Source organism: Rhinopithecus roxellana, chromosome 6 (genome assembly GCF_007565055.1).
Source record: "Rhinopithecus roxellana isolate Shanxi Qingling chromosome 6, ASM756505v1, whole genome shotgun sequence".
Lineage (NCBI taxonomy): Eukaryota > Metazoa > Chordata > Mammalia > Primates > Cercopithecidae > Rhinopithecus > Rhinopithecus roxellana.
Genome location: NC_044554.1, coordinates 3,868,348 through 3,895,630, shown reverse-complemented (window position 1 = coordinate 3,895,630; position 27,283 = coordinate 3,868,348). Strand labels below are relative to the sequence as shown.

Sequence of the window (27,283 nt, the reverse complement as noted above, 5' to 3'; positions counted from 1 at the left end):
AGATTTACTTCAGTAATATACTGAATATAAACCATTATTATACACAGAAGTTTGATTGTAAATAACTGAAGTGGTTCCCATATTTGGCCAATTTCTTATGCTAGTCAGAACATCCAACCTCTCTTCCTTTTCTGAAAAGCCACTCTGTCCTTTACCATAGGTAAATGCATTCTGAATTAAAACTTTAAACAATGTTTTTTTCCCCCTTAGTGAAATGAAGAATTAAGCTGATTTTTAAGTGTCATTGGGAGTTTCAGGGTTGTCCTGGCAATAAAGCTTGTGTGCTGTCTTTGAGTGGGCTGTTACATGAACACCATTTCTCAACTTGGTGTCCTCAGTAATAACCAGGCTGTTTTAAATGTAGCTCATGGGTTTCTCTCTCAGACAACCTATGAGAGAAAACAGAATTCCCATTGACTTTCATGACCTCTGATTTAAAAGCAAAGATTGCACATTATTTACTACTGGATGCCTTCCCTGAAATGTAATGAGGACTAAGTACAAATATGACAGATGTAATTATCATAGTTTTATCCTGCACAGCCAGGGCCTTCCTTTGCTGTAATTGTAAGCTTTTCATTCAGCTGCCACTAGGAAGCTAATTATCATTGTACCTTCAGCTCTTTCATGAAGACGAGTCACCATCCATTTCTTCAGCTTCATTCTTACAACCCAAATTTGGAAAAAAAAAAATTGTGGTATGAAATAAAGGAAAGGTATACAAGGTACCACAGAATTACTTCTCCCTCCTGGCCTCACCTTCTCACCCAGGCTCCTGCCCAGTAAGGCCTGGAGAGGGAGCGGCATGAATGTGCAGGAATTCATCCCCCAAACACACACCCCCTCTGGTTCCCACACGAGCATGGAAGTTGTCCACCGTTTCCAGCTCGACACAGTTGCTGCCCTGGGTACTGCTGCCCACGTTGGCTTGGCTGTGGCCTGGAATAGCGCAGACATCTGCAAGTTGGAACCCATCAAGTGGGGGAGAGTTGGGCCCAGCTGCAACGCTGAACTCTCGTCTTTTAGGCTTGTGAATCATGGCTTTATTCCTCATTCTGGCCTCATCAAACGGTTCATCTCAGGGAAAAGGGACCTCAACATGGCTTTTCTTTTCCTTCGGACAGTTTCATGTTGCCAACTCTGCTGCACATGGTACAGGAACGGAATCCAGGCGTGCACACCTGGCTCTACCAGAACGCACGTTCTGTTCATCAAGTGAGAGGCTGGCACATCAGTGAGGCTTTGGTTTGATGTTTTTGAATTAGAATTGATGACAGAAAAATATTACGTGCATCACATCTTATTAAGGAAGATGAATGAGGATCTTTGAAACCCAGAAGGAACCAAGGTTGGGAGTCAACTTCTGCTGGAAGGAAGTGATTCCTTCTTAAGAATGAACACATAAATAGAAACCTGGGTTCAGGTGGTGTAGACCAAGTACACTAGACCAGTTCTTCACTTTGAATTCACTCTCTCAAAGCCGAACATGCTCACTGTGTGGGCCGTGAAGTGCTGGAGAAAACGGGACTGGCTTAGGCATGTGGGCATCTTCCCAGTGTGCTTTATCCCACGGGTGTGCTGAGACTAGCAGAGCCGAGAGCTGAGCACCGTCCGCCATCAGCGGCCACTGAGACTAGCAGAGCCAAGAGCTGAGCACCGTCCGTCATCAGTGGCCGCGGCCTGCAGGCAGTTGGGCCAATAATTTCATCCAAAGCTCCCTATGGATGAGCAAAGACACTTCAAGACACCGTAGGGTGTGATTTGTGCCTCGATCACCTGCTCTGTCTCACTCAGCCCTAGAACAGTGTCGCATCCTGCAGGCACCGTGTCTGATTAAAGGTGAATGTGGAATTTTCGTGAGATGTCCTCATGTTCCCTGAAGACCAGAATTGAGAAGAGCTGTTTAAAGGGGCAAACATGGCAACCAGTGTCTGCCATAAATCCGCACGGAGCCCCAGCCTCTCCACTGCTGGTTTAAAATGCCATCCACCAGGTCTCCAAAGCCCTGGCCCTGGACAGTGTCCCGTCCCACCCCCGCCACCTGCCACCATCACTGCTCATCTGAACAGCCAGTCTGAGTGTCCCTGGCCTGTGGCTTCAGCCCTCTCCACGCTCATTTCTCTCCCTCCTCTGCTCACCCTGGGAGGGCTGCAAGACCCCCATTCAGCCCTGCTCTCCCCACAGGTCATGACAGGGAAGGGGGATGCCCAGAGTTAAATAGGGTGAGAGCCGCGTCCGGCATGGGCTGAGAGGAGCCCCTGGGAAGTGAAGGACCACAGGCCACAGGGACTCACACCTCATGGCGCAGGAGCTGCCACTACACTTGTCCACAGAAACACAGGACAGCCTGATCTCCACTGCACCTGTGTCTATCCCAGGGGGAGGACCAGCCAAAAAACGGTCTCTTTCTTAAGAAACAGGGTCCCATTTGCTGGAAAAACTTCAGGAAAACGAACCTGGAATTCTGGACCTGCCTCCATGCCACTGATTGTTACAAAAAGCGGAGACTGAGGACTAGTGTGCCCATGCCCAATGAATAAACAGGAAATGAGTAGCTCCAGGAAAGAGGAACGACACCCATTATGAATATCTCCTAAAAGCCATGTCTTCTAGTCAGGGAACTGTCCAGTCGCCATTGCTGGATGTTCTACAGGTCATGGAACCCACTACCCAGCGTGAGCCGGGACCCACACAGCTCATAAACAGCCCCAATGGTGAAGGAACAGAGGAGTGGCGGGAGTCTAGTGGGCAGAGTGGGTCCCGTGCACCGCAGAGACGCCGAGCCGGGCGGGGATGCGATTTCCCCCAAGAACCTTCCCGCGTGATTTGCCATGTCCATGACGCCCGACAGAAAGCCCGGCGACACACTTACGATTGGGCTGGCGTTGATGTAGTCCGAGTGGCTGTGGCTGTTCTCCACCTTCAGCAGGACCCGGGAGTGGTCATCTGCAAGGACACAGTGCAGGGGTCAGAGGAACGTTGGCCCACCCAGCAGCATGGGACCCCCCACCTGGCCTCCAGGGCCCACCATCCAGGAGTGTAGGACTCCTAACCAGCCCCAGGGCCTACAGCCCAGCAGTGTGGGACCCCTGCCCAGGCTTCAGGGCCCACCCGTGTCCTCTCTCAGGACTCTGCTCACACCCTCCTGAATGTGGTTTCTAATGTTCCTGTTCCCATCCTCCCCTGTTTGTGATCCTCCATGTGGGAGGCAGATGAACGGCATGTGGGGAAGTGGCACAAAGCTCCCATTCAGCAGAATGGAGATATCCTGGTGTTTTCCCCCATGTGGAGTTCACACACCAAGGTCAGGGGTTCCTCTGCAGAATTTTACACCATGTTGGCCTTTAAATCACAGACACACTTGGCAACGCAAAGCAGGTAAACAGAAATAGGAACGTTAAGCAATCGGCCACCTTCCAAAATAAAAAGTTTCATAGTCGATGAATAGTTAAGTCCTCAAGATTACTGGAATTTAGTTTTAAAAGGAGAGTAAGAGATAAATAAAATGCAGATAAAGAGGAAATAGAGGAGAAATGTACCAGTGGAGACTGGCATAAAATCTCGCTTGGACAGGCCGAGTAACCTGACGGCTGCTGAAGCCGGGCACAGCAGGGGGGACGCTCGGCACTTGTGACGTTGTGATACACCAGCTGTCTTGGCTTTGGTTCTGGGGTAACCCCCATCCTGCTTACTGCGACTGCCCTCCTCTTTGCCCTGTTTTTAGAAACTTCGACCAGCAGAGCTCACAGAGGAGAAGCCGAAAGAGCCCCTCCTGCACCTCCCACCTCCCTGGTGTGCGGCCGCTTCCTTTTCTCTGCAAGGCGCTCTTTGTATTACGGGATCTTGGGGGTGTTGTTTTTCTGCCAGAAATCTCTGTGGCCAGTGGCACCTTTGTCCAAGTTTTGCTCAGGCTGGGCCTGGCAGGCCACATTTGGCTCACACTATCAGCCTGGGTCCTATGCCTGCCAAGGGCGAATCAGGCATGCAGTGGCGAGGGGTGTGTGAGGAGCGTGGGGTCTGGTCACACCACACAGTCAGGCACACTAGGTGCTGCAGCAGAGTGGGCAGCTCCAGGTGCCAGCATGGGCACTGGCTCTCTGTGAGGCTGTGCCTGGACCAGGCATGCGGCAAGCAGCTTCCATGGTTGACACTGAGGAACATGGTAGCTCCTAGAAGTTTGGAGATGCCAGGAACCACAGGGTCCCAAAGATGGAGTCACAGGCCTGGCTTGGGGAGCTCCCAGTTCTGGGCTCCCTTCTCAGAAGGAGAGAGCTAGTCTCTCTTTCTCTTTACCCACAATGTGGCAAGCAAGGGGCATGCCTCAGCCCTGTTTGTGCTGCAGCTCTTCTAGCCCCACCATTAGACAGGTCCTGAGTTCTTGTTCTGCAACCAGGAAGAATGAGGTACGGAGACAAGTGAAGGGTGAGCAAGATGAAGAGGAGCTTCACTGAGCAATTCAACAGCTCAGTCTCCCACAGGGGGCAGCTCCTTTCTGCAGCCAGGGGGTCCTGACGAGTGTTCAGCTCCTAGCAAAGAGGAGGCTCTGGAGTGGGTAGCTCCTCTCTGCAGGCTGCTTGTCCCATTGTCCCTACAGACCTCAGCAGAGAGGAGGCCTTGGAGAGGGTAGCTCCTCTCTGTAGCTGGTCATCCCCATGTCTGCCCAACTCTGGCTGAGCCTGAGGCATTTATGGGCCTCAGAGGGGAGGAAGTACATGCTGATTGGTCCATGGGTGGCCATGGGCAGGCCTGGAAAAAGCACCATGAGTTCCCACTCTGATCCACAGCACTCGCAGCCCAGCCCCCAGCCTTCAAACCCTCCCTGGCCTGAAGGTGGTTGAAGGTGGTACCTCATGGGGACCTACCCCCTTTTGCCCAGGAATATCTGCCTCCTGCTGCCATTCATGGCACCCAGGCTGTTTGTGCCAAGGGGCACCTGCTGGCCAGAGCTGAGCTGCCCTCAGCCCTCCCTCAGCTTCCCTCCCATGCTTGTTGGTGCCCAAAGTCCAGAGGGGGCTGAGGTGGCAGGGGGCTGGTATGTCAGCACTGCCCTGAATGTGCCCACACCTGCTGAGCTGTGACAGCGCCCGGGCTCGGCCCTGACTTTGCTCCAAGATCAGCATGGGTGCCAACAGCAGGGAAAATCCAGGCAGCAGGAGCAGACACTTCCTGCAAGGGCAAGGATCTTCTTCCTGGGTCCCCAAGAGTGCAGGGCTGCCTGGGTCCACAGCTACGGTTTGGGCAGCTGCAGCTGCTCTGTGGGGTGGGGGTGGGTCCTGCCTGCTTCATGGAACAGGATGCCCAGGTCACGCCTCCCTGCTGCAGCCGGTGTGATGGTAGTGACCACTCCAGAGGGCCTGTCACTGACATCCCTGGCTGAAATCTGAGCGACAGCGTCTCAGCTCTGCTGCTGTTTGTCCCAGGGAAAACCTTTCAGTGCTGCACACAACACAGATCTCCTTCTCTTCTGAGAAAACAAAATCACCCTGGCTGGAGCCCTCGGAGGCCAGTGCTTAGAGGCCCTCTGGACCTGTTCTCCAACTCCAAACTTACCGGGCACCTCCTGCGGGCGCTGGCACCAGAAGGAAGTGGCCCCAATCATGGAGCAGTGTGGTGCTGGTGAAGCTGCACAGACTCTGCTTTTCTATGCAATTCTTTTATTTTTCTTGGAGATTTTACTTATATTTTTTAAAACAACAAATTCTAGGGCTTGGGAAACTTAGTGTTTTAACTGATTTAACTAGGAAAGTACTGTGCACTAGAGATCAATACACTCTAGGTTGGATGCCGTCCTGACACCCTCCTTCAGGTAGGAATGTCAGCCTCTTTCAGGGGTGACAAGATAGGGTAAGATAAAACATCTAGAAAGAGGAGAAGAATGCATATGTACATATGCACACGCCGTATGTAGCTGAATGCCTCAGGAATGTCATGAAGCTGCAAATCATCCCGTCAGCTTTGAACGCAGGTGTGAATGACGCAAAAATCCCAGGGACTCAATGGCTTTTAGCTCCTGCATAAATTAGTTCTTGGAGAGTGAAAATTGGCAGTGGCAGGAAATTGTAATACGAATAATCAGAAAAAAATTGGTGGACTCTGACATGTGAACACCCCACAAACACTACTCCAAACATTGATTCCAGAAGCCCATTTTCACAGTGGGGCCACACAGACAACACAGCCAGAGATGAGGCTGTGGTCAGAGGTGCTGGGCTGGGCCCAGTGCTGCAGCCCACACAGAGCTTGGGAATAAAAGCAGGGCCTCTGGCTGCTTCCAGGGGCCTCTGGGCCCTGCCTCATTTTCAGCACAGCCACCGTTAGGCACTTGTGAGACCAGCAACTGGGGACCGCTCTTACGTGTCTTGAGAAGGCTTTATCAAGAGCAGGGTCAGGAGGGAGCAGGGCAGGGAAGAGGCAGCGCAGCTTGGAGCCCTCAGGCTCCTGATCTGGGTTGGTCTGGTGCTTTGATGGTACCCACTGAGCTCTGAGACCAGTGGCCTCGTCTCCGGTGTGTGTGGGGGGTGGGGCACAGAGGAGCCATCAGGGCAGCGTGCTGGGAGCTCCTTCACAGCCGAGCGGTCCCTGCCACCAGGTCCTGTGAGCAACAGGCCACAGGGAAAGTGGCCACTGCCACTGGACTCAGCAGACAAGCGCCAGCTGAATTTTCTCATTGGAAAATTAAGAAAATGCTTCCCTAGCTTGGGAGTCCTGGGGAGTTAAACATACATTCTACAAGCCCGGCCCTCTCCTCTCCATGGCAGAGGGGGAATCTGCCTTGGGCACCTGAGCCCTGCTGGCAAGCAGAGGACAACCCATGGGCTTCTTGGTGGAAGATAGTTTCAGCAGAATTCATTTCCCCCGAGGTCACCCTTTAAAGATGGCACTGAGTGGAGGACCCGGCTTCCAGGGCTTTGGAGAGCTCCTACTTCCTGATCACATATTTGATTTTGTGTCAACATGTTGCTTTTGAAATTACCAGGGAAGTCTTTTTTTTTTAAGAGACAGGGTCGGATCTCAGCTTACTGCAAGCTCCGCCTCCTGGGTTTACGCCATTCTCCTGCCTCAGCCTCCCAAGTAGCTGAGACTACAGGCGCACATCACCGCACATGATAATTTTTGTATTTTTAGTAGAGACAGGGTTTTACCATGTTGGCCAGGGTGGTCTCAAACTCCTGACCTCAGGTGATCCACCTGCCTCGGCCTCCCAAAGTGCTGGGATTACAGGCATGAGCCACCGCGCCTGGCCAGCAAAGTCATTGTGTTTGCAATATGGGGTCATTTGGAACTTCCGGGAAACACCTGGAGCCATCCTAGGTGGGCCGAGGGACGCTGCGTGCTGTGGAGGAGGGTGGACTCTGACTCCTGCATGGGGTGGCAACCGTTTCTCATGCGGAGAGTTCATGTGTCTGGCGAATCTCTATTTTATGATTCTCTTACTTCTTATGAGATGTTTTTAGAGCCAATGGGATGATGGCATCCAGTTCCCAAGTCCCCTAAAGGGCAGTTTCCTTGACGTGCAAGGCCTGGGGAGGGCCTTCATGTTCTATGAAGTGAAGGGAGGCAGAGGCCTGAGGCCTCTCAAGGCCAACCCCAGGCTGGAGATGAAGCCAGGGTGGGCCCACGCGCAATCAGCCCTGGCCTGTGCTTGCGGAACTGAAGGCTGCTCCCTCCTGTTCTCAAATGAAACATCATACCTCCCTGGGGAGGCAACACAGAGCAATGGCAGGAGCCACAGGATGAGAATTCATAACAGCCTCATGTTTCCATTAAGAATGGGTGTGCTCTTCAAAACCGTAGTCTGAGAATTTACTGAGAGGCCAGGAAAACGTGGGAACTCACGTAGAGTCTTCTTTCACCTGGCTCTATAACGGAGTTAACTTCAGTGGGTTAAATTAACCCACTGTGCACATTTCTTTTCTGAACCTTTACTGTGTTTATCACGTGTTAGTGCATTGTCCAACAATATTTCAGGCCGGCTGCAGTGGTTCACACCTGTAACCCCAGTACTTTGGGAGGCTGAGGCAGGTGGATCACCTGAGGTCAGGAGTTCGAGACCAGACTGGCCAACATGGTGAAAACCCATCTCTACTAAAAATACAAAAATTAGCCAGGTGTGGTGATGGGCGGCTGTAATCCCACCTACTTGGGAGGCTGAGGCAGGAGAATTGCTTGAACCCAGGAGGCGGAGGTTGCAGTGAGTCAAGACCACGCCATTGCACTCCAGCCTGGGCAACAAGAGTGAAACTCTGTGTCAAAAAATTTTTCTTTTAATATTAAAAAAAAGAGTATTTCAAATTTCTCAGATGTTCCATATTTTCACGGATTAGATCCTCTTCTCATCCTGGACCCAGTGGCCATCCTGGGCCATGGACAGAACAGGGACTACTTTCCTGTTTTAGGCTGAAGAAACTAAGGCTCAGAAGGATGGAACGACTCATGTGGCCACAGCCTCGTGGTCCACAGGGCAGTGCAGGGTTTGACTCCCAGCCCCATTGCTTGCCAGCGGGCGATCTTGGGTAAACTGTTCAGTGTTCAGAGAATGCAGGATAACACACAACTCACAGGACTGTTGTCATACATGGCACACAGCAAGCAATGAGGAGCAAGGTTGAGATGACGGTGGACACACACCCAAACGGGTAGGACAGCCAAGCTGGCAAAGTGTGTTCTTGCTGCCCTGTGGTGGCAGAACATATGGAGCAATTTTCATAGGTGTCAACAGAAGACACACATCCCACAGTTTCTTCTTGAGTATTACTAGGGCAAAGAGCCTTGGAAGACGGCCAAGCTAAGCATGTTAGCGGTGGTATAGCCATTAATCATGATCTAGAACCTCCCGTGCCCCCCCCCCCCCCCCGCCCCGCCGACTGCATCTGAGGAAAGTGTGTGGAAGATTCCTCTGCCTGGAACATCGTCTTGCTACACGGATCTCTGAGGATGGCATTCCCCCAGGCCTCCTGGCTTGCTGTCCATACTCAGGAAGCTGCTCTGTAGGGCCAAGAATCTGCCTCCCACCAGCACACAGGCTCCACGGTGCTGCTGTTTGGAGGATGCGTGAGGCCATCTGTGAAGCCACCGCTGAGTCCTGGAACTCGGCAATGAGGTTCTTTCCTCCCAGGGGCCTGACAGAACTCAGGAATGGGGTTGTGGTTCCTTCCTCCCAGGGGCCTCACATGTTCTCTTGGGCTCTCCAACTGCCTCTGCTTTCTGTGAAGGTTTAGGCTCAGTCATTTATGCTGGCGGGAGACCCTCTTCTTCACGTTGATGGTGTGGCCTGTGGAGAGGTTGAGCCGGCGTCTTGCTCCTAGAAGGTCTAAGTCCTGACTCTTCAGTGGACAACATGTTCCAGGATGTGCTCCACAGTTGGCACCAGCACCCACAAGCTCCTGCTCCGAGTTCATGGGGTCCACCGAGGTCTGAGGGCTGCAAAGGCACATCCTGGGGCTGCTGTCCGTCAGCAAGGGCCATCAATGCTGCTTAGGGGGTCCTAGCTGGTCACACACAGAAAGGACTTTGAACTTGTCATAGTTGAGGCAAAGGAATAAATGATCACACCACGTTTGTTTCAATACTCTGAGAAACTACATGGGCTTGATTCTTCGCAAACCTGGGCACTGGAAGACCAGCAACAGTGCGATGACAGAACACATTCTAAAGGGGCAAGTTCTCTTCCTCCCACACGCTCCCATCCTTAGTCAGCAGGCAGACATTCTGCTTCCAATTAGGCCTTCAGGAGACGCTCAGCTCAAGCTATAAAGATCATCTAACATTTAGGTAAGTCAACTGAGTGTCGTTCACGGGCCTCCGCAGCTCAGCATACAATGCTGCATCTGGGCAGACTGGGACAGGCTGGGGCTGATATCCAGAAAGCCCTGCCACATCCAGAGAGGGTCATGAAAACGAGATCTACCCCAGCCACCGCTCAGGAGGCACACTGCCCACCAGTGAGCTGAAAAACCGAGCGCGAGGCCGGTGGCTGGCTTCCAAACTGGACGCATCAAAAGTAGGTCCCAGAGGAGCAACAGTGGCCCCAAATGGCATGGTCATGAGGCTGGTTTTGTGTCTCATGTCTTAAATGGTTTCAATGGCATCCCTCACAGATCTTTCAGAAAGTTGCCCCCCAATGGGATTGGAGGCATGTTAGGCATGTGACCTGGGGCAGCTGGACTAGGAGCCTCAAACCCCAGGGGATTCCCATACCTGAAGCAATTTTAACCCACACTAGTCTCATTGCGGGCATCTGTGTAGAAGGAACCCCCCAGGCAGGGCTGTGTGGGGGCAGGATGCAGCTGGAACGGATGCCAAAGGTGTGTGGGTTCCCGTGGCCGGGCAGCGCCCACCCAGTCACTGAGCTGACTCGGAGGCACCAGGTCCCAGGGTTGAGCTGCATATCCTCCCCCAAAAAGACACATTGGAGTCCCAGCTCTGGAACATGACCTTATTTGGAAATAGGATCTTTACAGAGGTAAGCGAGCGGAGGTCATTTGGGTGGCCCTAATGCAATATGACTGGTGCGCTGTTAGGAAGGAGGAATCTGCACACCCACACGTGGAGGGAGAGTGCCTGTGTGAAGACAAAGACAGCCTCGGTCATGCTGGGGAGTGAGGCCTCCAGAGAAGCCAGCCCTGCTGACAACCTGCCCTCCACTTCTGGCCTCTGGAACAGGAGACAGCTCGCTTTGGCCACTTACACCGCCCATCCCCGGCGCTCTGTCCCTGCAGCCCTCCAGGCCCAGAGCACCTGGAGTGACCTGGGTTTGGCTTCCCGTGCCCTGAACAGCACCTGGTGCCTGCACAGAGAACGCGCCACCTGGAGCCAGCCTGCAGTCGTGGAGTGTAGGCAACCCACAGACCAGCTCCAGACATAGCACACGTGGCGGTGTGCGCTGGTGGCGACTTTCTCACAGGAACAAGAACAGCTTTCCGTAACGGGAGCACAGGTATCAGACAGGCAGGGCCACGCCGTCTGCACGGCTCCACTGAGAGGCTGTCCATCAACAGCGATGATGAAGCGCATCTGTGCCAGCAGCCAGAGACACAAACGGCTGGGGGGCGCCTCCAAGGAGCTGAGACTACGAGCAGGGGGCAGTTCACACACCTTATCACCAGGACACCGGATACCACCAGAAGAACAGCCCTGGCTTGTGGCTGTGCTGCCTGAGATTAACACCTGTTTTGTGGATCGGCGGGGGGGCGGGGGGCAGAAGCTGCACCTGTGACTGACGGTCTTGGGGCCGCCAGGGGAGCCGCAGACGGCAGTGACCTCTGCCCTCACAGCACGGGGCGCAGGGCAGACTGTACCAAGCAGGCGCGTCTGGAAAAGTAAGCGAGGAAATTCGACGGGAAACCTGCCCATTAGCTTCCTAGAGGCGCAACTGATGGGCAGGTGTGGAAAATGCCCAAACAGCTCACAGGAACGACTTACTTTCGCGGCACAGGAGGGGGCGTGGTCAAAAGGGCACCCACAGAGACGCTGGGGTGAAGTAGGGAAACCGGGTGGGAGCGGCTGCGGCCGCACAGAGCCCCCCACACCCCACAGCAGCTGAAGGCCCCGCCTCCCGGCCCGGGTCTGCGGCTCGGGGAAGACACAGCAGCTCCGGAGGGTTGATCTCGCTGACAAGGAGAGTCCCGGAGAAGGGGCCGGGGTGCCTCCGGCCTGGGTGGCCGAGGGAGGAGGCCGGGAGAGCCCTGCGGCTGAACGACCCAAAGGGACAGGCCCAGCCCGCTTCCAAGCCCGCCTCCCGCCTGAGCGGCAGAACGTCGTGGTTCCTTCAGCCCTGAAGCGCTCCACAAGCAGGTCTAGGGCGCTGACGAGGCGGTTTTCTGGGCTAAGCAGCGACGGCGCTAGGTGACTCCGCTCGTCCTTCGTGTCCACTGGAAGGTCGGCAGGTGACTCATTCCCAGCGCCGTACTTCTCACAGAAACAAAACCAGAAGTGCCGGTCTCTGGGATGGTGACGGCAGAGATGGCTGCGCGGAGACACAGGCCCAGGCGGGTCTGGCGGGCCCCACGTCGCGCAGCCTCAGCGCGGGCGCCTCCTGCGGCCGGAAGTCGGGGACTTCCGCAAACCTCGGGGCCTCAATCAACGCGATCGCGTCCCCTCAGGCCCCGGAGCTCAGAGTCCAGAGCGCAGCCGCAGGAGCGGGTGGAGCAGGCTCCTCGCTGAGCCGCAGGGCGAGCCCGTCTCGTGCCTCTTCCCGCGGGAGGCCGCCGCGGTCCTTCCCCGGGTCTCCAGCCAGCATCGCGGGCCGGGCGGCCCTGCATCCTCCACACCTCGCCGCCTCCGTCTCCCACACGCAGGGACCTCTCCCGACAGTGGCCTGCCTGGAATATGCCAGAATCGTCTCCCTAACCAGAGGCCGCTGATGAGCAAACCTGCATCCGCGGCAGCCTGAACTGCCGCTTGTCACGTAGTCCTCGAGTTTCGGACCGCAGGTGTCCTGAGGGCATCCCGGGCCGCTGTCTTGCGGCCCCCACACAATGTGCCGGGACTCGGGGTCTCTCCCCAAGAGCAAACCTCGGCGCTGCTATCCAGACTCCTCGAGCCCCTTACAGGCCACGCGGTCAGGGGCAACCCTGCCTGTCACAACCGTGACCCTAGCTGTGAGCTCACAGGGCGGCCTCCACATTCTTGCTGGTGGAAGACCACAAGCAACCGGATGCCTCTGAAAGCCTCGTTCTGCAGCAGAACTGCTCAACGGGCCAATCAGAATACAGGGAACCATGAAAGAGGTGGGAGGAGGAAAAAGGAGGATGGAGAGGAGGGGGAAGGCAGGGGAGGAAGAGGAAGACAGGGGAGGAGGGGGACTGGGAGGATAGAAGATAGGGGAGGAGGGGGATGGGGAGGAGGGGGGACAGGGGAGGAGGACAGGGCAGGAGGACGGGGAGGAGGGAGAAGACACGGTAGGAGGGGGGAGGAGGGGGATGGGGAGGAGGGGGATAGGGGAGGAGGACAGGGGAGGAGGGGGGATGGAGATGAGGAGGAGGACAGGGGAGGGAGGACAGGGGAGGAGGACAGGGGAGGAGGGAGGACAGGGGAGGAGGACGGAGAGGAGGACAGGGGAGGAGGGAGGACATGGGAGGAGGGAGAGGACAGGGGAGGAAGGGGAGGGGGGATGGGGAGGAAGGGGAGGGGGGATGGGGAGGAGGTGGGATGGGGGAGGAGAAGGATGGGGAAGGAGGAGGATGGAGAGGAGGGGGAAGATGGGAGGAGGGGGGACAGGGAAGGAGGAAGACAGGAGGGGGAAGATGGGGAGGAGGAGGACACGGGAAGAGGAGGGACAGGGGAGGAGGGAGGACAGGGGAGGAGGAGCACAGAGGAAGAGGGGGAGGATGGGAGAAGGGGGAGGACAGGGGAGGAGGGGAGGACAGGGGAGGATGGGAGGAGGGGAGAACAGAGGAGGAGGACAGGGGAGGAGGTAGGACAGTGGAGGACAGGGGAGGAGGAAGATGGGAGGAGGGGAGGACAGGGGAGGAGGGGGAGAGCAGGAGGAGGATGGGAGGAGGGGGAGGATGGGAGGAGGGGGAGGATGGGAGGAGGGGGAGGACGGGAGGAAGGGGAGGGTGGAAGGAGGGGGAAGACGGGAGAAGGGGGAGGATGGGGAGGACGTGGACAGGGGAGGAGGTAGGACGGGGAGGAGGACAGTGGGGGAAGTGGAGGCCGGGAGGAGGGTAAGGACAGGGGAGGAGGGGGAGCACGGTAGAGGAGGAGGACAGAGGAGGAGGGTAGGAGAGGGGAGGGCCAGGGTGGGGCTCAGGGCTGAGGCAGCGTTTGAAGTCTGTGGCCTGTGGCAAGGCTGCAGAACAGGCTGGTCATGTTCCTACAGCATCGTGGAGACCTGAACACTTCGGGTTCTTGGGAAACGGGGGTTCTGGAAGGGGGAGTTCTGGAATTGTGCAGGTGAGCTTCTCGTGGGTTTGCAGAGTTCCCTACAGACTCCCACATGGAGAGTCTGTGATTGTTTGGGATGGGAAGGTGGTCACTAAAAGAACAGACTTATTAGGAACCATTCATATCAGGAAAAAAAAGTCAGGGGCAGCTGTTTCAAAATTAAACAGACAAAACAGACACAAAACCCAAAATGCAATAAATGAATCTTGACTGCATCCTGGTGGAAAAAACAACACAGACAACAGATAACAGACTGTTGTAGAGAAAAGGGTGGGAGTCCCTGGGAGTGTGTAATAGCGACACCCCTGTGGGCTGAGCTGTGCCCTAATGCCCCTGCGTGGACACCCCAACCCCCAGGAACATGGAGTGCCGCCATGTTTGGAGACAGGGCCTCCAGAGAGGCGAGCAAGTGATGGTGAGGTCCTGAGGGGGGGCCTAGTGCAATGGGTCTGCTGTCCTTAAACAAAGGGGACCCTTGGTCACAGACAGCACCTGCAAGCCCCAGGTAGGGCAAGCCCCAGGGAAGGCCTCGGACACCGCCAGCCCTGCCACACCTGGACCGCAGCCTCCGGCCTCCAGGACTGTGAGGAAATGCAGTTCTGTGGTTTCAGCTGCTCATCTGCTGTCTCCAAAGCCTGGGCAGATGGGCACAGCTGGGTGTTAGAGGGCACTGACGGGTTGTAGTTAATTTTCTTAGTTATAACGGGGCTGTTGCTACCCAGGAGAAGGCCCTTGTGTTTAGGACCTGCAGGCAGGCTAAAGTATGTGGACATCATGATGCCTGATACTTACTTGAAGTCATCCAGCCAGAAAATAAATGAAGCGCTCTCAGGTCATGCGAATACAGCCAACACCGGGGGGCTGGCAGGGGTGGGTGGTGGGTGTGCAGGTGACGCCAAGCTACCCCTTCCACTTGAGTGTTTAAAACTCTTGTAATAAAAAGTGAGGGAGGAAGTCATGCTAAGCCAGCCACACTTCTGCTCTGGAGAAGAGTCCTGTAGGAGCGGTGTTTGTGGGTTGTGGCTGGGTCTGCGCTGGGGCAGTGTGGGCTGCACTCTCCTGGGAGCTGCTGACCTTGGGCTCCCTAACCTCCTTCAGCCCCAGCTCTGTCCCTGTGTGAATCTGAGGACTGTTTCGAGGATGAAAAGGAGGCGTTTAGCCCTGTGTCTTGCGTGGAAACGTCTGATGAGCTTTTGCCAATGTGCTCAGGGCCTGGGGACGGCTGGGGTGATCCCATCGCATGGCCGGGCCGTGGAACAATCTCAGCCCTGGAACCAGCGCCTGGAAAGTCCCGCAGTGGATCCATGTCGCGGGGGCGGATTGGCTCAGCGCTGGTCCTGCGGAACGTGTTTTTATCAATGACTTGACGATGTGAAAAACATGTTTATAAAACGAGCAGATGGCGCCGAGCTGAGAGGGAGGTGACGTGGTGACTCAGGAATCACAAGCTCTGGAGGCTGAACAAGAATCGGTTACAGGAGATGAACACAAGGCTCGATTCTCCTGTTAAACTTGACTGTCACCAACAGGGGGTGGGGGGCAGGGGGTGCGCGAGGTGCTCGGCTTCACCGAAGACCTTAAGGAAAGACTCTGGATGTTAGTGGGCTCGGCCTCAGGATCAGCCGGCACTGAGATGTGCACCTGGCAGGATGAATGTAACTTATGGTGGATAAAGGGGGAGGCCTGATCCAGGAAGAAGCACACTGTGACCTGGGGCCCCTCTGGAGGGTGGGTCTTCCAGGTCACAGGGAAACAGCACGCCCAGGAGAGGGTAAGCCTGGCTGCTGACACCCCGAAGGCCAGGCTTGCCCCAGACTCTGCGAGATCCTCTCCGCAGGAAGATTCTGTAAGTGGAATCGGAAGGAGGATGTGAGAAGGACAGACAGCCATGCCACACCAGGCCAGACATCTTACGAACCTATCAGTTCAGCTTTAAGAAAGAGAGTAAAGAGGATCTAAAATCTGAACTTTGAGCAGCTGAACTGTGTGGAATGTCAGTGCGGCTCCTAACTGACAACCTGCCAGCACTGTTTCTTGGCACCGGAGGTCCTGAAGAGCTCACGGAAGAGCTTGCAGTTCTAGTTCAGAGATGATGCTTTTAGACAACCTTTTCCTTCGAGAAGTAGCCTCATGAGAAGGACCCTGTAGATCTCTTCCCTAAAAAAGAATCTGCAGTCTCTGGTAGAACAGCTGCCCAGAACAGCGTCTGCCTGTGAGGTAGCAAAGAAAAAGGCCCACACAGAATTTGCTGGGATATTTTCTTTTCAGTACCAACAAACCGACAGCCCTCCCAAATCCTAGGGGCAGAGTTGGCTGGCGCTGAGATCAAAAGGGGTGGAGGGAAGGCAGCCAGGTTGGGAGTCTCTCTCCAGCGACTTTCTTGGCGAGGTGACATATATGCTCAGAACCTTTTTCTATGGAAGGAAAAAGAAAACCTTGGCTTAATCATCAAAGTTAGGAGAATCACCCATGTATTGATCTTTAAAAGCAACTCATGATAATTTTCGGTCACTCAGAAGAAACCAAGGCAAAATATTGCTCTTAGGGGACTCTGCTTAGAGTTTTGGGACAGAAAAAAAACTAAACCAAAGGTTTATTTAGAAAGATATTGTTTTCTGAGTATTCTAAGGAAAGCTATGCTTAGCCAAAGTGCTTCAGCCCTTGTACATGTTTCAAATACTTCTGCAGGAGTTTGTAACGGATATAGATTTTCTCAACACACACACACAATCTCAGGTGTACCCACGACAGCCTATGAGGCCGGCACTGGGGAGTCCGGGCTTCAGCTCCGATGTGCCAGGCTCTAAACCCCAAAGTTCTTGTCTGCCAAGTGAGGGGGTTTATTGTGAGGACCAGAGGTGGCACATTCACGGGCATGGGGGACACTGGCTCACCATGCCCTGGCGATGCCACGGCTAGGATGACGCTCATGCAGCTGCAGCGCAGGGCCAGCGTGGTGACCCTGACTCCTGGGAATGGTGACGCTGTAAGGCAAGGGCCTGGGAGATGCTCATAGCTGCGCCTCTGGCTGTGAGGTGGCTATGATCCTCCAGCAGCAATGCCCTCAGAAGCCGGGAGATGCGAACCCCACATGACTCTCCTCCTCGCTGTCTTCCTGTCCCTGGGCCTTCAGCTCTTCGTTGTCTCTGGCTTGTCTCTCTGCACTGTTTCTCTTGTTTCTCTCTCTCTCTCGTTATTCCAACATAGAGGCAAAAATACTTTTTTGTTTAGGATATGGCACCAAAATAGTATCATATCCCTGTTCTTAATTTGAAATGCAAACAAGCGAAATGCTGCATAATTATTTTTTAAACATTCAAATAACAGAAAATGCATATTAAGTTCTTTAAATTTCCGAGATAATACAACTAGACCTAGCATGCAAGCATCTCATAATGTGGGTTTCCTTCTCCTTTGGGGGCTCATTCAGATCAGGGTGCATCCAGGAAGTCAGGCGACCGTGTCCATCTCCTGGGTGGAAGAATGACCTGGGGAAGTGCTCCATGGGGAAGACGAGGCAGGAGAGAAGGGAGCGGTGGTCCCAAGGACCCCTTCCATAGACCTGGGAGTGCCCGGTGAGCGTGAGGAAAGGACACGGTGGGAGTGCCAGGTGCAGAGGGAGGACTCGGAGGTTCCATCCGGAACGGAGAATGGCGTGGCCGAGTACTCGGATTTGCTTCCATCCCCGCACAGAGGATAGTGTGCGCCCAGCATGCGGACTCACTTCCATGGTGACACGGAGGACAGCATGGAGCCCAGCTCGAGCGCCACCCACCTGCCATGACAGAGCAGCACGGGCCTTTCCAAGCCACAGAGCCATGGGGAAGCTGGTCCTCCTGGACCGTGTGTGGCTGTTTTGGAGCCAGTTGTGTCCCATGAAGAGCGCAGTGGCCGCAGGTGAGGCAGGAGCGAAGATGAAGGAGGCGGCCATCTCTCCGGGGCCTGGCAACAGCGAGAGCTTTAGCCAAGCCACTGTCCCCCCGAGGACAAGATCTCCTTCCTAAAGGCAAGATGGCCAGGAGTATGGAGAAGAAAGTAGGGAATACAAGTTTGCTCAGAATAAACCTGTGTGTTTATGAAAATATTTCTATCTAGGGTTCTCCCAGGAGGTGAACTTGCCCTTCTCTGTCTTCCCTGGAGGCCTCTCAACCCTGAAGGGCAGCGCTGTGTCTTCACATCCTGGCACATGGGTCAGGAGAACCCTGAGAGGAGGTGCAAGCGGCTTCTTTCTGGCTCCAGCGTGAGTCTCAGGAGGCAGGTGTTTCCCCCCTTCACCCGTGACCTGGCTCAAAGTGGGCAGGGCCGTCCTGATCCCCACGAGAACATCAGGCGCCCATCCACGTGTGGCTGCCCTGTTGGCGCTGGCTGCTACCTCGAGAGGCTGCCTGTGTCCCATCTGAGCATGGACCACTTCACCATCACTAGGTCCCTCGCCCCCAACCCCCCATCCACACTGCACAGAGCCCAGGTGACTGCAGGGCACATGGGAGGAGAACCCCATCGCCAGGTCGTTTCTGCCATGCTCTGGGCTGTCTCTGGGGAGGGCATGCTGTCAGTCTAGTATTTACCATGAAACACCTCACAATCCAAGTAAATGACCAGACACACAGAGACACGTAATGCACGTGTACTGCGTGGCTGTTTACCATGAACCATGTCACCACTCAGGACTCAGCAGGACACCCCCTCACCGCCACCCTCACTTGCCCTACCACACCGGCTTCGCTCCCCACCCTCTCCTCCCCTAGGCTGCTCCTCTCTGAGGACAGTGGCCAGGCCCCCCTTGGTCCATCGTGAGTCCCAGAGCCTGTCTGTAGCCCCCGACACACAGTAGGTGCTTAGTAAATATCTGTTAGTTGGCTGATGGGATGTATTGTATTTTGCTTTTCTTCTAAATATAACATTTATAAATCACAACAGCTTCTGTTTTTAGATCTCTTTAGGGTTAAAACCCTCAGACCTCATAGAAAGTGGTCTGAACACTAAATGGGTAGCAAGAAGCGTGCACCCACATGGGTGAATGGGATTTTATACAGGTCTGCAATGCCCCAGGTTAGTTTCTGAAGCAAAACAAGATTCCAGCTTCTCTCTGTTCTGACCGGTAACACTTCCCGTGGGCTGGAAGGAGTGGAGGGGCAGCGCCTCTCCCTGGCATGCACCAGGGCTGCCCTGAGGGGCTGTGCTGCTGGGCACAAGGCCAGGCGGTGTCTCAGGGACACCAGTCTGGTCTCTTGACTGGCTCTGAAGGGCTGAGGCAGGGACATAGTGACGGAGAGACGGCCTCGGCTACAGGGGACACTGGTCCTGCCTGCTGCCGTGATGCTGAAAGTGAGTGTGGCCAAGTGGTGCTCTCGAAGTGTGAGCTGACGAAGCTCCCTCTGTTGCATCAGAGACATGGGCGAGGGCCTTGTCTTAGGGTCCTCAGGAGAGTAACCAAGGAACTCGACCCATACTGTCATTTATCATTCATGAATCAACATTGCGAGTATCTACTTCCCTCCGAAACTCTGGTCAGGAACACATCTAGCACCTCCTTCCTCCCGGCGGGTGGGTTTATAACCAAGCAAAGTGCGGAACCTCCCTTGGAACCTGCTGTACACATAGAGGGTGAGTGAGGTGGACGCCAGCGCCGGGCAGCCCTCACCCTCCTCATCCCGTAAGCAACTCAGTGCCTCCTGCACTGCGGGAACACGAGACGGTGTCTCCTCCGCTCCACGCGAGTCACTCGGAGAACTGCTGGCTTACATTTCCATTTTCTAGCTAGGTAGTAGGTGCTCAGTAATGTTTGTGGAAATAGTTGTAAAGTTAAAGACGCTGTAAAAGCGACCACTGTTCATGCTGTGCCTCCGGTGTGCTGGTGCTACGCTAATGACCCCATCTAATCCTTACAGCAGCAATATTTCAAGGACGGCAGCATGACCCCAATTACAGATGTGATGTGGAGGCTCCAAGAGGTTCAGGAACATGTCTCAAGTCACACGGCGACAGAGAACAATAGAGCTGATGCCCACTGGGGTGCAGATGTCCCCAAGCCCATGCTGGAGTAAAGGAAGACACTGGTTCCTTGTTGGTTGGGCTGGGGATGGCATTGCAGAGGGGAGATTCCCATGAGGGCCTTCCCAGAGCGGGCAGGTCTGCTGTAGAGGAGGGGGCGCCGGGAAGGAGGAGGGGAGGGCATTCCAGACCCTGAGGATGGGGCTGTTTCCCCGGCCTGTATTCTGGCCTCCCGCCCCCGGGGCTGGTATGTACAGGTCAGCACGGCCAGTTTCCCCCTCCTGTCACCCTGGCCTCCCGCCCCCGGAGCTGGTACGTACAGGTCAGCACGGCCAGGGAGCGGTTCTTGGGCACGTTCTCCTCCTTCTGGGCCACGAGCGAGCTGTTGGGCTCCGCCTGGTAGGCACACAGCGCCTCCCACTCCTTCTCCAGCCGGTTCTTGTTCTTCAGGTGGTCCTCCATGTAGGACTGAAAGTGAAACACAGGGTCAGGAGTGCTCCTGAGTGGGGAGCCCAGACTGGCAGATGCACAAAAGGCAGCAGAGGCCTTCGCACATGCCACGTGGGCAGTGCCCACCATGCTCACAAGCTTGGGCCGTGCCTGCAATGCGCATAAGCCTGGGCTGTGGTGCGACGTCATTTAGCTAGAAGCTCTCGTTTCCTCCAACGTGTGCTACGGTGCACAATGCATATAACACCATGCGACTGTTAAGTGAAATATGTGCATTGTTATTACACAGATTTTACACGTGTAAATATAACCTCGGGTGTTAGGTATGTGTTTGGGGATCAGTTTACCGCTGAGATGACAACAATTATCATATCCTTTAATTACAGGGACAGGGAGCTCGGACCAAGCGCTTGCTGGGGCCATTCCACGTTCCCATTTCTGCTTGCATAGAAGTCATTTTTCTTAAAACCAACACACTTTTCTGAACCCACTGGGTGTGATGCAGTTCAGAGATCCGGCTGCTTTGATCCGTGCAAAATGCGGAACAGCTTCTAGCATGAAACAAACACAAATGGATGGAAGCAAATATTTTGACCCTTGGCTGTTCCAATCTTAATTTTTCTGGTGCTTGTCAGTGAGCATTACTATGAGCAGATGAGGAAACAAAGGCCTTCTGAAAATCACCCTCCACAAAGACCCCCGTGCCGCCAGCACAGCCTGCTCACTTCTTACTCGTCTGTAGGTTGGGAACTGGCCCTGATTTTAAGGAAAAGCATTTCAAAGGACCAAACCCAGCTGCACTATGGCACCCCAGGAAGTGACAGCCTTGTCTGCTGTCGCTCTGCTTGTGGATTTGCAAGGTGCCGCGTGTCATGTGTAGACACAGGTTCCAAGTGTGTCCACACAAGAAAATAAAGCATGAGCATGCACACATTGTCCTTTGCTGCAAAGCGGCCGCGCACTCCACTGTCATGCCCGGGGTTCAAGCCCTTCTCACCTTCCGCCCACCCCCTGACATCCCCTTCGATTGATCCAAGGAGCTGGAATGGTCCCTCCCTGCCCACTGGGCCGGTTCCAGGAGATAGGCGGAGAAAGAGACACGCAGGGAGGGAGGGCTGGACACAGCGAGGCGGGAATCTCAGCTCATTGTGCCGTCTAGTGGAAGTTTTGATCACAGCCAACCTGAACCCATGCAGCAAACACACACCCTGCCGTGCTGGCCCGGCTCACACGGGAGCAGGTGTATCAGGCACGTGTGCTGTTTAGTGCGACTCCCTTGCATCCGGGTGGGCGTGGTGGTGGGGGACAATCGCCTGGCTCAGGGTGGGCACTCTGAGGCCGCCTGTTGGGAGGTCCCAGGTTGTCACTGTCGCCCCCACCATGGCCCTGCTTGAGCTAGTTGCGAAGGGCAGAGGGACTCCAGTGTTGATGAAAGATGCACTGACTGCCCGCTCCATGCAGCAAACGCTTTTCCCACGCCGCGCCTTGAGCCTTGGGAGCACACCCGCGCCAGGAACAGAAACATCAGGGCTGCTCTGAGCCAAAGCGAACGAGTTCGTCCACTCCCGTCACCAGCCCCAACACGCAGGAAGCCTCGGGGTTTCTTGTGCGTTGAAGAAGCACCCCATAGAGATGTCTCGAGTTATGAAATTAGGCAAAATTCAAACGGCTCAATCTAGGAAATGTGAACTACACATTCTTTTGAGACAATCATGATGGAACATCAAATTCATATTTTTGTAACAAAGCTACCCTAATAGGAAAAACATTCTTGGATGATACAATATTTAAGTTTTGTGCAAATACTGACCAGCTCATCTAGCCCAAGTCTGGTGTGTGAGGGAACCTGGGAGGTGGATAGTTATGGTGAAAGAATAGTCCCAGTCTGTTTCTGTAGCTACTTTCCCCAAGGTGGGCTTATGTAGAGTTCTACAAATAGGTAGGTATAAAATGTTTCTGGCAAAATGATTCTGGGTCCTAGCTTTTCTTTGGAAAATGCTCTTTTCATAAAATCCATCACAAACAAATGGGCTTCCTTCAATAAAACATAATGGGTTCTAAAATGATGAACCCTAACAGGTTTAATCCAATTGAAAATATTGTCTGCAAAAGAGGCATTGGATATTATCTTAATTCCTATAAAGTGCAGCTGTTTAAAGCCTCACATTTATCTTAACTTGGGAAGCAAAATTATACTCTAAGTTCTCTTGAATTTCTAAATTTATGGCAAAAATACAAACTGAGCCTGTGTGGCACAAGGTTGGGTGGTAGGAGAGAGGAAGAGGTAGATACTGGCGTGATTTTTTTTTCACAGAGCATAAAGTCATCTGCAGAGGCACTTGACTCTATTAAAACTGAGATAAAGCTGACACCTCTCTGCACACGCCACTCCAGTGGGCTGTTTGTCCCATTCTGCTCATCTCAATTTGATCTGTTCTGTATTCTTCTATCAATATTTTTTATGAAACATCCTTTGTGATATTAAACTGATGAAATATCCCCCAACCACATCTTAGGAGTCTTTTTCCTCGTTCGTGGCTTGTAGATAAGATGCTTTTCATCTGTGAGTCTGTGTGGAAGCCAGGCCTTCATGGCAAAGTAATGTTTTAAACAATGAAAGCAAAACCAAAAGGTACCACGGGAGCTTAGGACAGATGCTCCCCTACTTATGATGGGTTATGGCCCAAGGGTTTCTGAAGTTGAAAGTGCATTGAGGCCGGGCTCGGTAGCTCACGCCTGTAATCCCAGCATTTTGGGAGGCTGAGGTGGGTGGATCACCTGAGGCCAGGAGTTTGAGACCAGCCTGGCCAACATGGTGAAACCTTATCTCTACTAAAAATACAAAAATTAGCTGGGCATGGTGGCGGGCACCTCTAAGCCCAGCTACTCGGGAGGCTGAGGCAGGAGAATCGCTTGAACCTGGGAAGCGGACATTGCAGTGAGCTCACACCATTGCACTCCAGCCTGGGTGACAAGAGTGAAACTCCGTCTCAAAAAAAAAAAATGTGCATTGAACACAGGTAACCTACTGAGTGTCACAGCTGAGCCTAGCCTGCCTTACACATGCTCAGAATACCCACCTTCCTCTGCAGCTGGGCAAACCCATCTCACACAGAGCCTACTGAGGATAAAGCGTTGAATATCTTATGTGATTCACTGAACACTGAACTGAACGTGAGTAACAGACTGGTTGCATGGGTACTTGAAGTTCAGTTTCTATTTAATGCGTGTTGCTTCTGCACCACCGTAAAGTCAAACCATCATAAGCTGGGGGCCGTCTGCACTGTGGCATCCTGCATGTGAACGTGAACTCGGACAAGTGTAGCAACTCTACTCAGATGCCTTCTGGAATTATTAGGAAATTAACATGTAATTTAAACAGTATTCGTGGCCTCTCCCCAGTAGTGGGCATTTAGCTATAGGTGTTTTAAAAACTGACATTTAAGCAAACAAATCAGTAAGAAAAAAAAAAAACCAAACAATCCTACCAAAAAGTGGGCTAAGGACACGAATAGACAATTCTCAAAAGAAGATACACAAACGACCAACAGACCTATGAAAAAATGCTCAACATCACTAATGAGCAGGGAAATGCAAATCAAAACCACAATGTGATACCACCTTACTCCTGCAAGAATGGCCATAATCCAAAACATCAATAAACAGTAGATGTTGGTTTGCAGTGAACAGGGAACACTTCCACCCTGCTGGTGGGAATGTAAACTAGTACAGCCGCTATGGAAAACAGTGTGGAGATTCCTTAAAGAACTTAAAGTAGAACTACCATATGATCCAGCAATCCCACTACTGGGTATTTACCTAGAGGAAAAGATGTCATTATGCAAAAAATATACTTGCACATGCATGTTTATAGCAGCACAATTCACAATTGCAAAATTGTGGAACAAACCCAAATGCTTATCAATCAATGAGAGGATAAAGAAACTGTGGCATACAATGGAATACTACACAGCCATAAAAAGGAATGATTTAACAGCATTTGCAGTGACCCGGATGAGACTGGAGACTATTCTTCTAAGTAAAGTAACTCAGGAATGGAAAACCAACATCATATGTTCTCCCTGATATGTGGGAGCTAAGTTATGAGGATGCAGAGGCATAAGAATGATACAATGGACTTTGGGGACTTGGGGGAAGGGGAGGGAGGGGCGCAAGGGATAAAAGACAACAAATATGGTGCAGTGTATACTGCTCAGGTGATATGTCACCAAAATCTCACAAATCACCATTAAAGAACGTACTCATGTAACTAAATACCACCTGTACCCCAATAAATGCAAAAAAATCATAAAAAAATAGTGAGCTCAGAAAAAAAAACCCTGACATTTAAATTCTTTTATTTTATAGATGTGTGAGAGAGTGTGGTGGTGGGAGGGCTTAGTTTCTTAAGGCACTGCAACTTTTGTTACATGAATAGCACATGTAGAAAAGAACAGAAAATGAAGATAAGCAGAATGGAAACAAAGGCAGCGAATAACCCCAGGGCCCACAGCAAACTGTAAGGCAACCTTTTCCCCCAGGGCTGAGTACCTTCATTTCAGCTTTGGACATCCTCAAGAGAATAGAATTTACTTCTTTAAAGTGAAAAAATGCTGAGATGAGGCTCACATCTTACAGAGAAGGAAACCAAGGCCTAGAGAAGGTTAGCAATTGGTCCACAGCCCCCAGCAGCCAGTGGTGGCACCAAAGCCTGGACCTGGCCTCTGAAATGCCCTGTGGATTTTCTCCTGGCCCATCACTGCAGCCTTCTTGATCATCTTCTTACCATCACCTCCCCTTTCCAGTTGCTTGTCCCTGAACAACCATGTTGGCGTTTCTGGTGCAAAATATAACCTATTTAAAAAGTTACAGGCCGGGCGCGGTGGCTCAAGCCTGTAATCCCAGCACTTTGGGAGGCCGAGACGGGCGGATCATGAGGTCAGGAGATCGAGACCATCCTGGCTAATACGGTGAAACCCCGTCTCTACTAAAAAATACAAAAAACTAGCCAGGCGATGAGGCGGGCGCCTGTAGTCCCAGCTACTCGGGAGGCTGAGACAGGAGAATGGCGTGAACCCGGGAGGCGGAGCTTGCAGTGAGCTGAGAGCCGGCCACTGCACTCCAGCCTGGGTGGCAGAGCAAGACTCCGTCTCAAAAAAGAAAAAAAAAAAAAAAAAGTTACGAAGGGTGACTAGACTAGCACTGTCCTTTGTCTGAATTTCCTTTTACTAAGCTGATACTTTCTATCCCATTAGACTGCTTCTCAGCCTTTGCCCCCTCTCTGCCACCATCCTTCTCTACATTTTGTGCTGATTTTTCTGTAATGAACCAACCCAGACTTCAAGGTGCGGTTCAGACACCACTTCCTCCTCCAGGAGTCCGGTCAGGACATGCCCATTACCTACCCCATCCCATGATCTTTCTTTCCTACAACTCGCCCCCCACATCAAACAGTTACTGCTTCAAACATATGTATCTATGGCATTCGTCACATTCTGCCTGGTGCTTTAACTGGGGGCTTCAAGTTCTGATTCTTCTCATGAGATTAATTTTTTTAGGGCAGGGACTGTGTTTCGGTTGCTTAGCACAGTCAGCAGGGACTCAGCTAATATCTGTGGAATAATAATGCATAACCTGGAAATCTCTACAAGTGATTTCTATTATAGGTAAACATTTTATTTTGATGATGGGCATCCAAAACACTGCCTTTGAATCTTCTGAAACTTGGAAGAACTTCCCCAAAATGGAGCATAAGGAACTTGGAATGTTTTACTACACATTCCCTTGCTGCCATCTTCCTCTCTGGGGTTGCCCAGCAAACATCATTGTAACTCATGACGGACAGGTGTCAGCTCACTGACTGTTTCTGTAATAACCTGAACCTAACAGCAGTTGTATAAATTTGGAAGGGCAACAGTTCAGAGAGCTCTTCTCTACAACTCTTCCCCTTTTTTTTACATCTCCCTCATTCTCCACGGTCCAGGTCCCAGGTCGGGTGCTCCATCTCCCCTGGAGCCTTCTCAGTGGCCTCCAGGCACCAGCATGCACTGCACCTGCAGCTGGGTCTCCTCCGTGGTGTGAGCTCCTGGTGGTCAGGGATCCCTTTTCACTCCGCATCCCACTTCACACAGCTCCTTGCTCTGGGCTCTCTGTCAGTGCCTCTGAGTCGAAGCTTTATGAGGAAAGCTCCAGAATGAGCCGAGAGAGGCTGACCAGGGGAGTGAGCCAGTAAAGGCGAGACTGCACCACAATGCGTGCTCACGTCAGGAAATCCATGAAGAGTGAAAACAGGGAGCGAAGAATTGGTGCTGAATTTCAGTTGATGCAAGCTGAAGTGCTTAGGGATGTTGGATTTGCTGTTGGTGCCCTGATTCTCAGAGAGTGTTTGGAGGCATGTCTTTCATCTTTTAGAGCTGCTTGCTCTATAATTTTGGGTTTTGAAGGGCTCTTGGCTGGGAGAACTCAGTCTGACATTTTCATATTTTTAAACTCCATTAAGGGAATTTTACTTAAGCTGTTTCTAGATAAGCCCTGAGTGAAAAGGTATCTCCAACCTTCTCAAATTCTCATACTTCCTGAGGGCCTAGACATGATGTGCTTGTGGAAGAGTGAATTCCTACATCAAACCATTCATGGAGAAAGCCACGGGGACTCAGGAAGTGGGTTTCCCAAGGGTATTGCCAACATCCACTGACGTAGATCCTGGAGCATGTGACATCCACACCACAGCAGCCAAAGATGTGGCTGCATTCTTTTTCATGTTCTCACCCTTTGAGAATGACACCATTAGAGCTCACACAATCTCCTTTGTTAGAGATACGAATTCAATCTAAGGTTTCCTCTGTCATCCCCCTCTCGTTTCTGAATCCACCCTGCCAGTCCCTGTCTCATATCGTTTTCCAGTTCACCCTATGAGACCATTTAGAGTTGGAGCATTAAGGACAGTCCCTGG

The 27,283-nt window shown here is 52.8% G+C and overlaps 1 protein-coding gene across 1 annotated transcript in view; it reads right to left on the bottom strand.

Moving 5' to 3' along the window:
- LOC104671765 (protein tyrosine phosphatase receptor type N2) overlaps nucleotides 1–27,283 on the bottom strand; it is a 521,621-nt gene that overhangs the window by 67,025 nt on the left and 427,313 nt on the right. The window contains exons 6-7 of the mRNA XM_030932929.1: nucleotides 20,202–20,349; nucleotides 2,873–2,946 (exon numbers count right to left, since the gene is read on the bottom strand). Coding sequence (XP_030788789.1) covers nucleotides 2,873–2,946; nucleotides 20,202–20,349 — 222 coding nt within the window. The remainder of the gene's footprint in view (nucleotides 1–2,872; nucleotides 2,947–20,201; nucleotides 20,350–27,283) is intronic.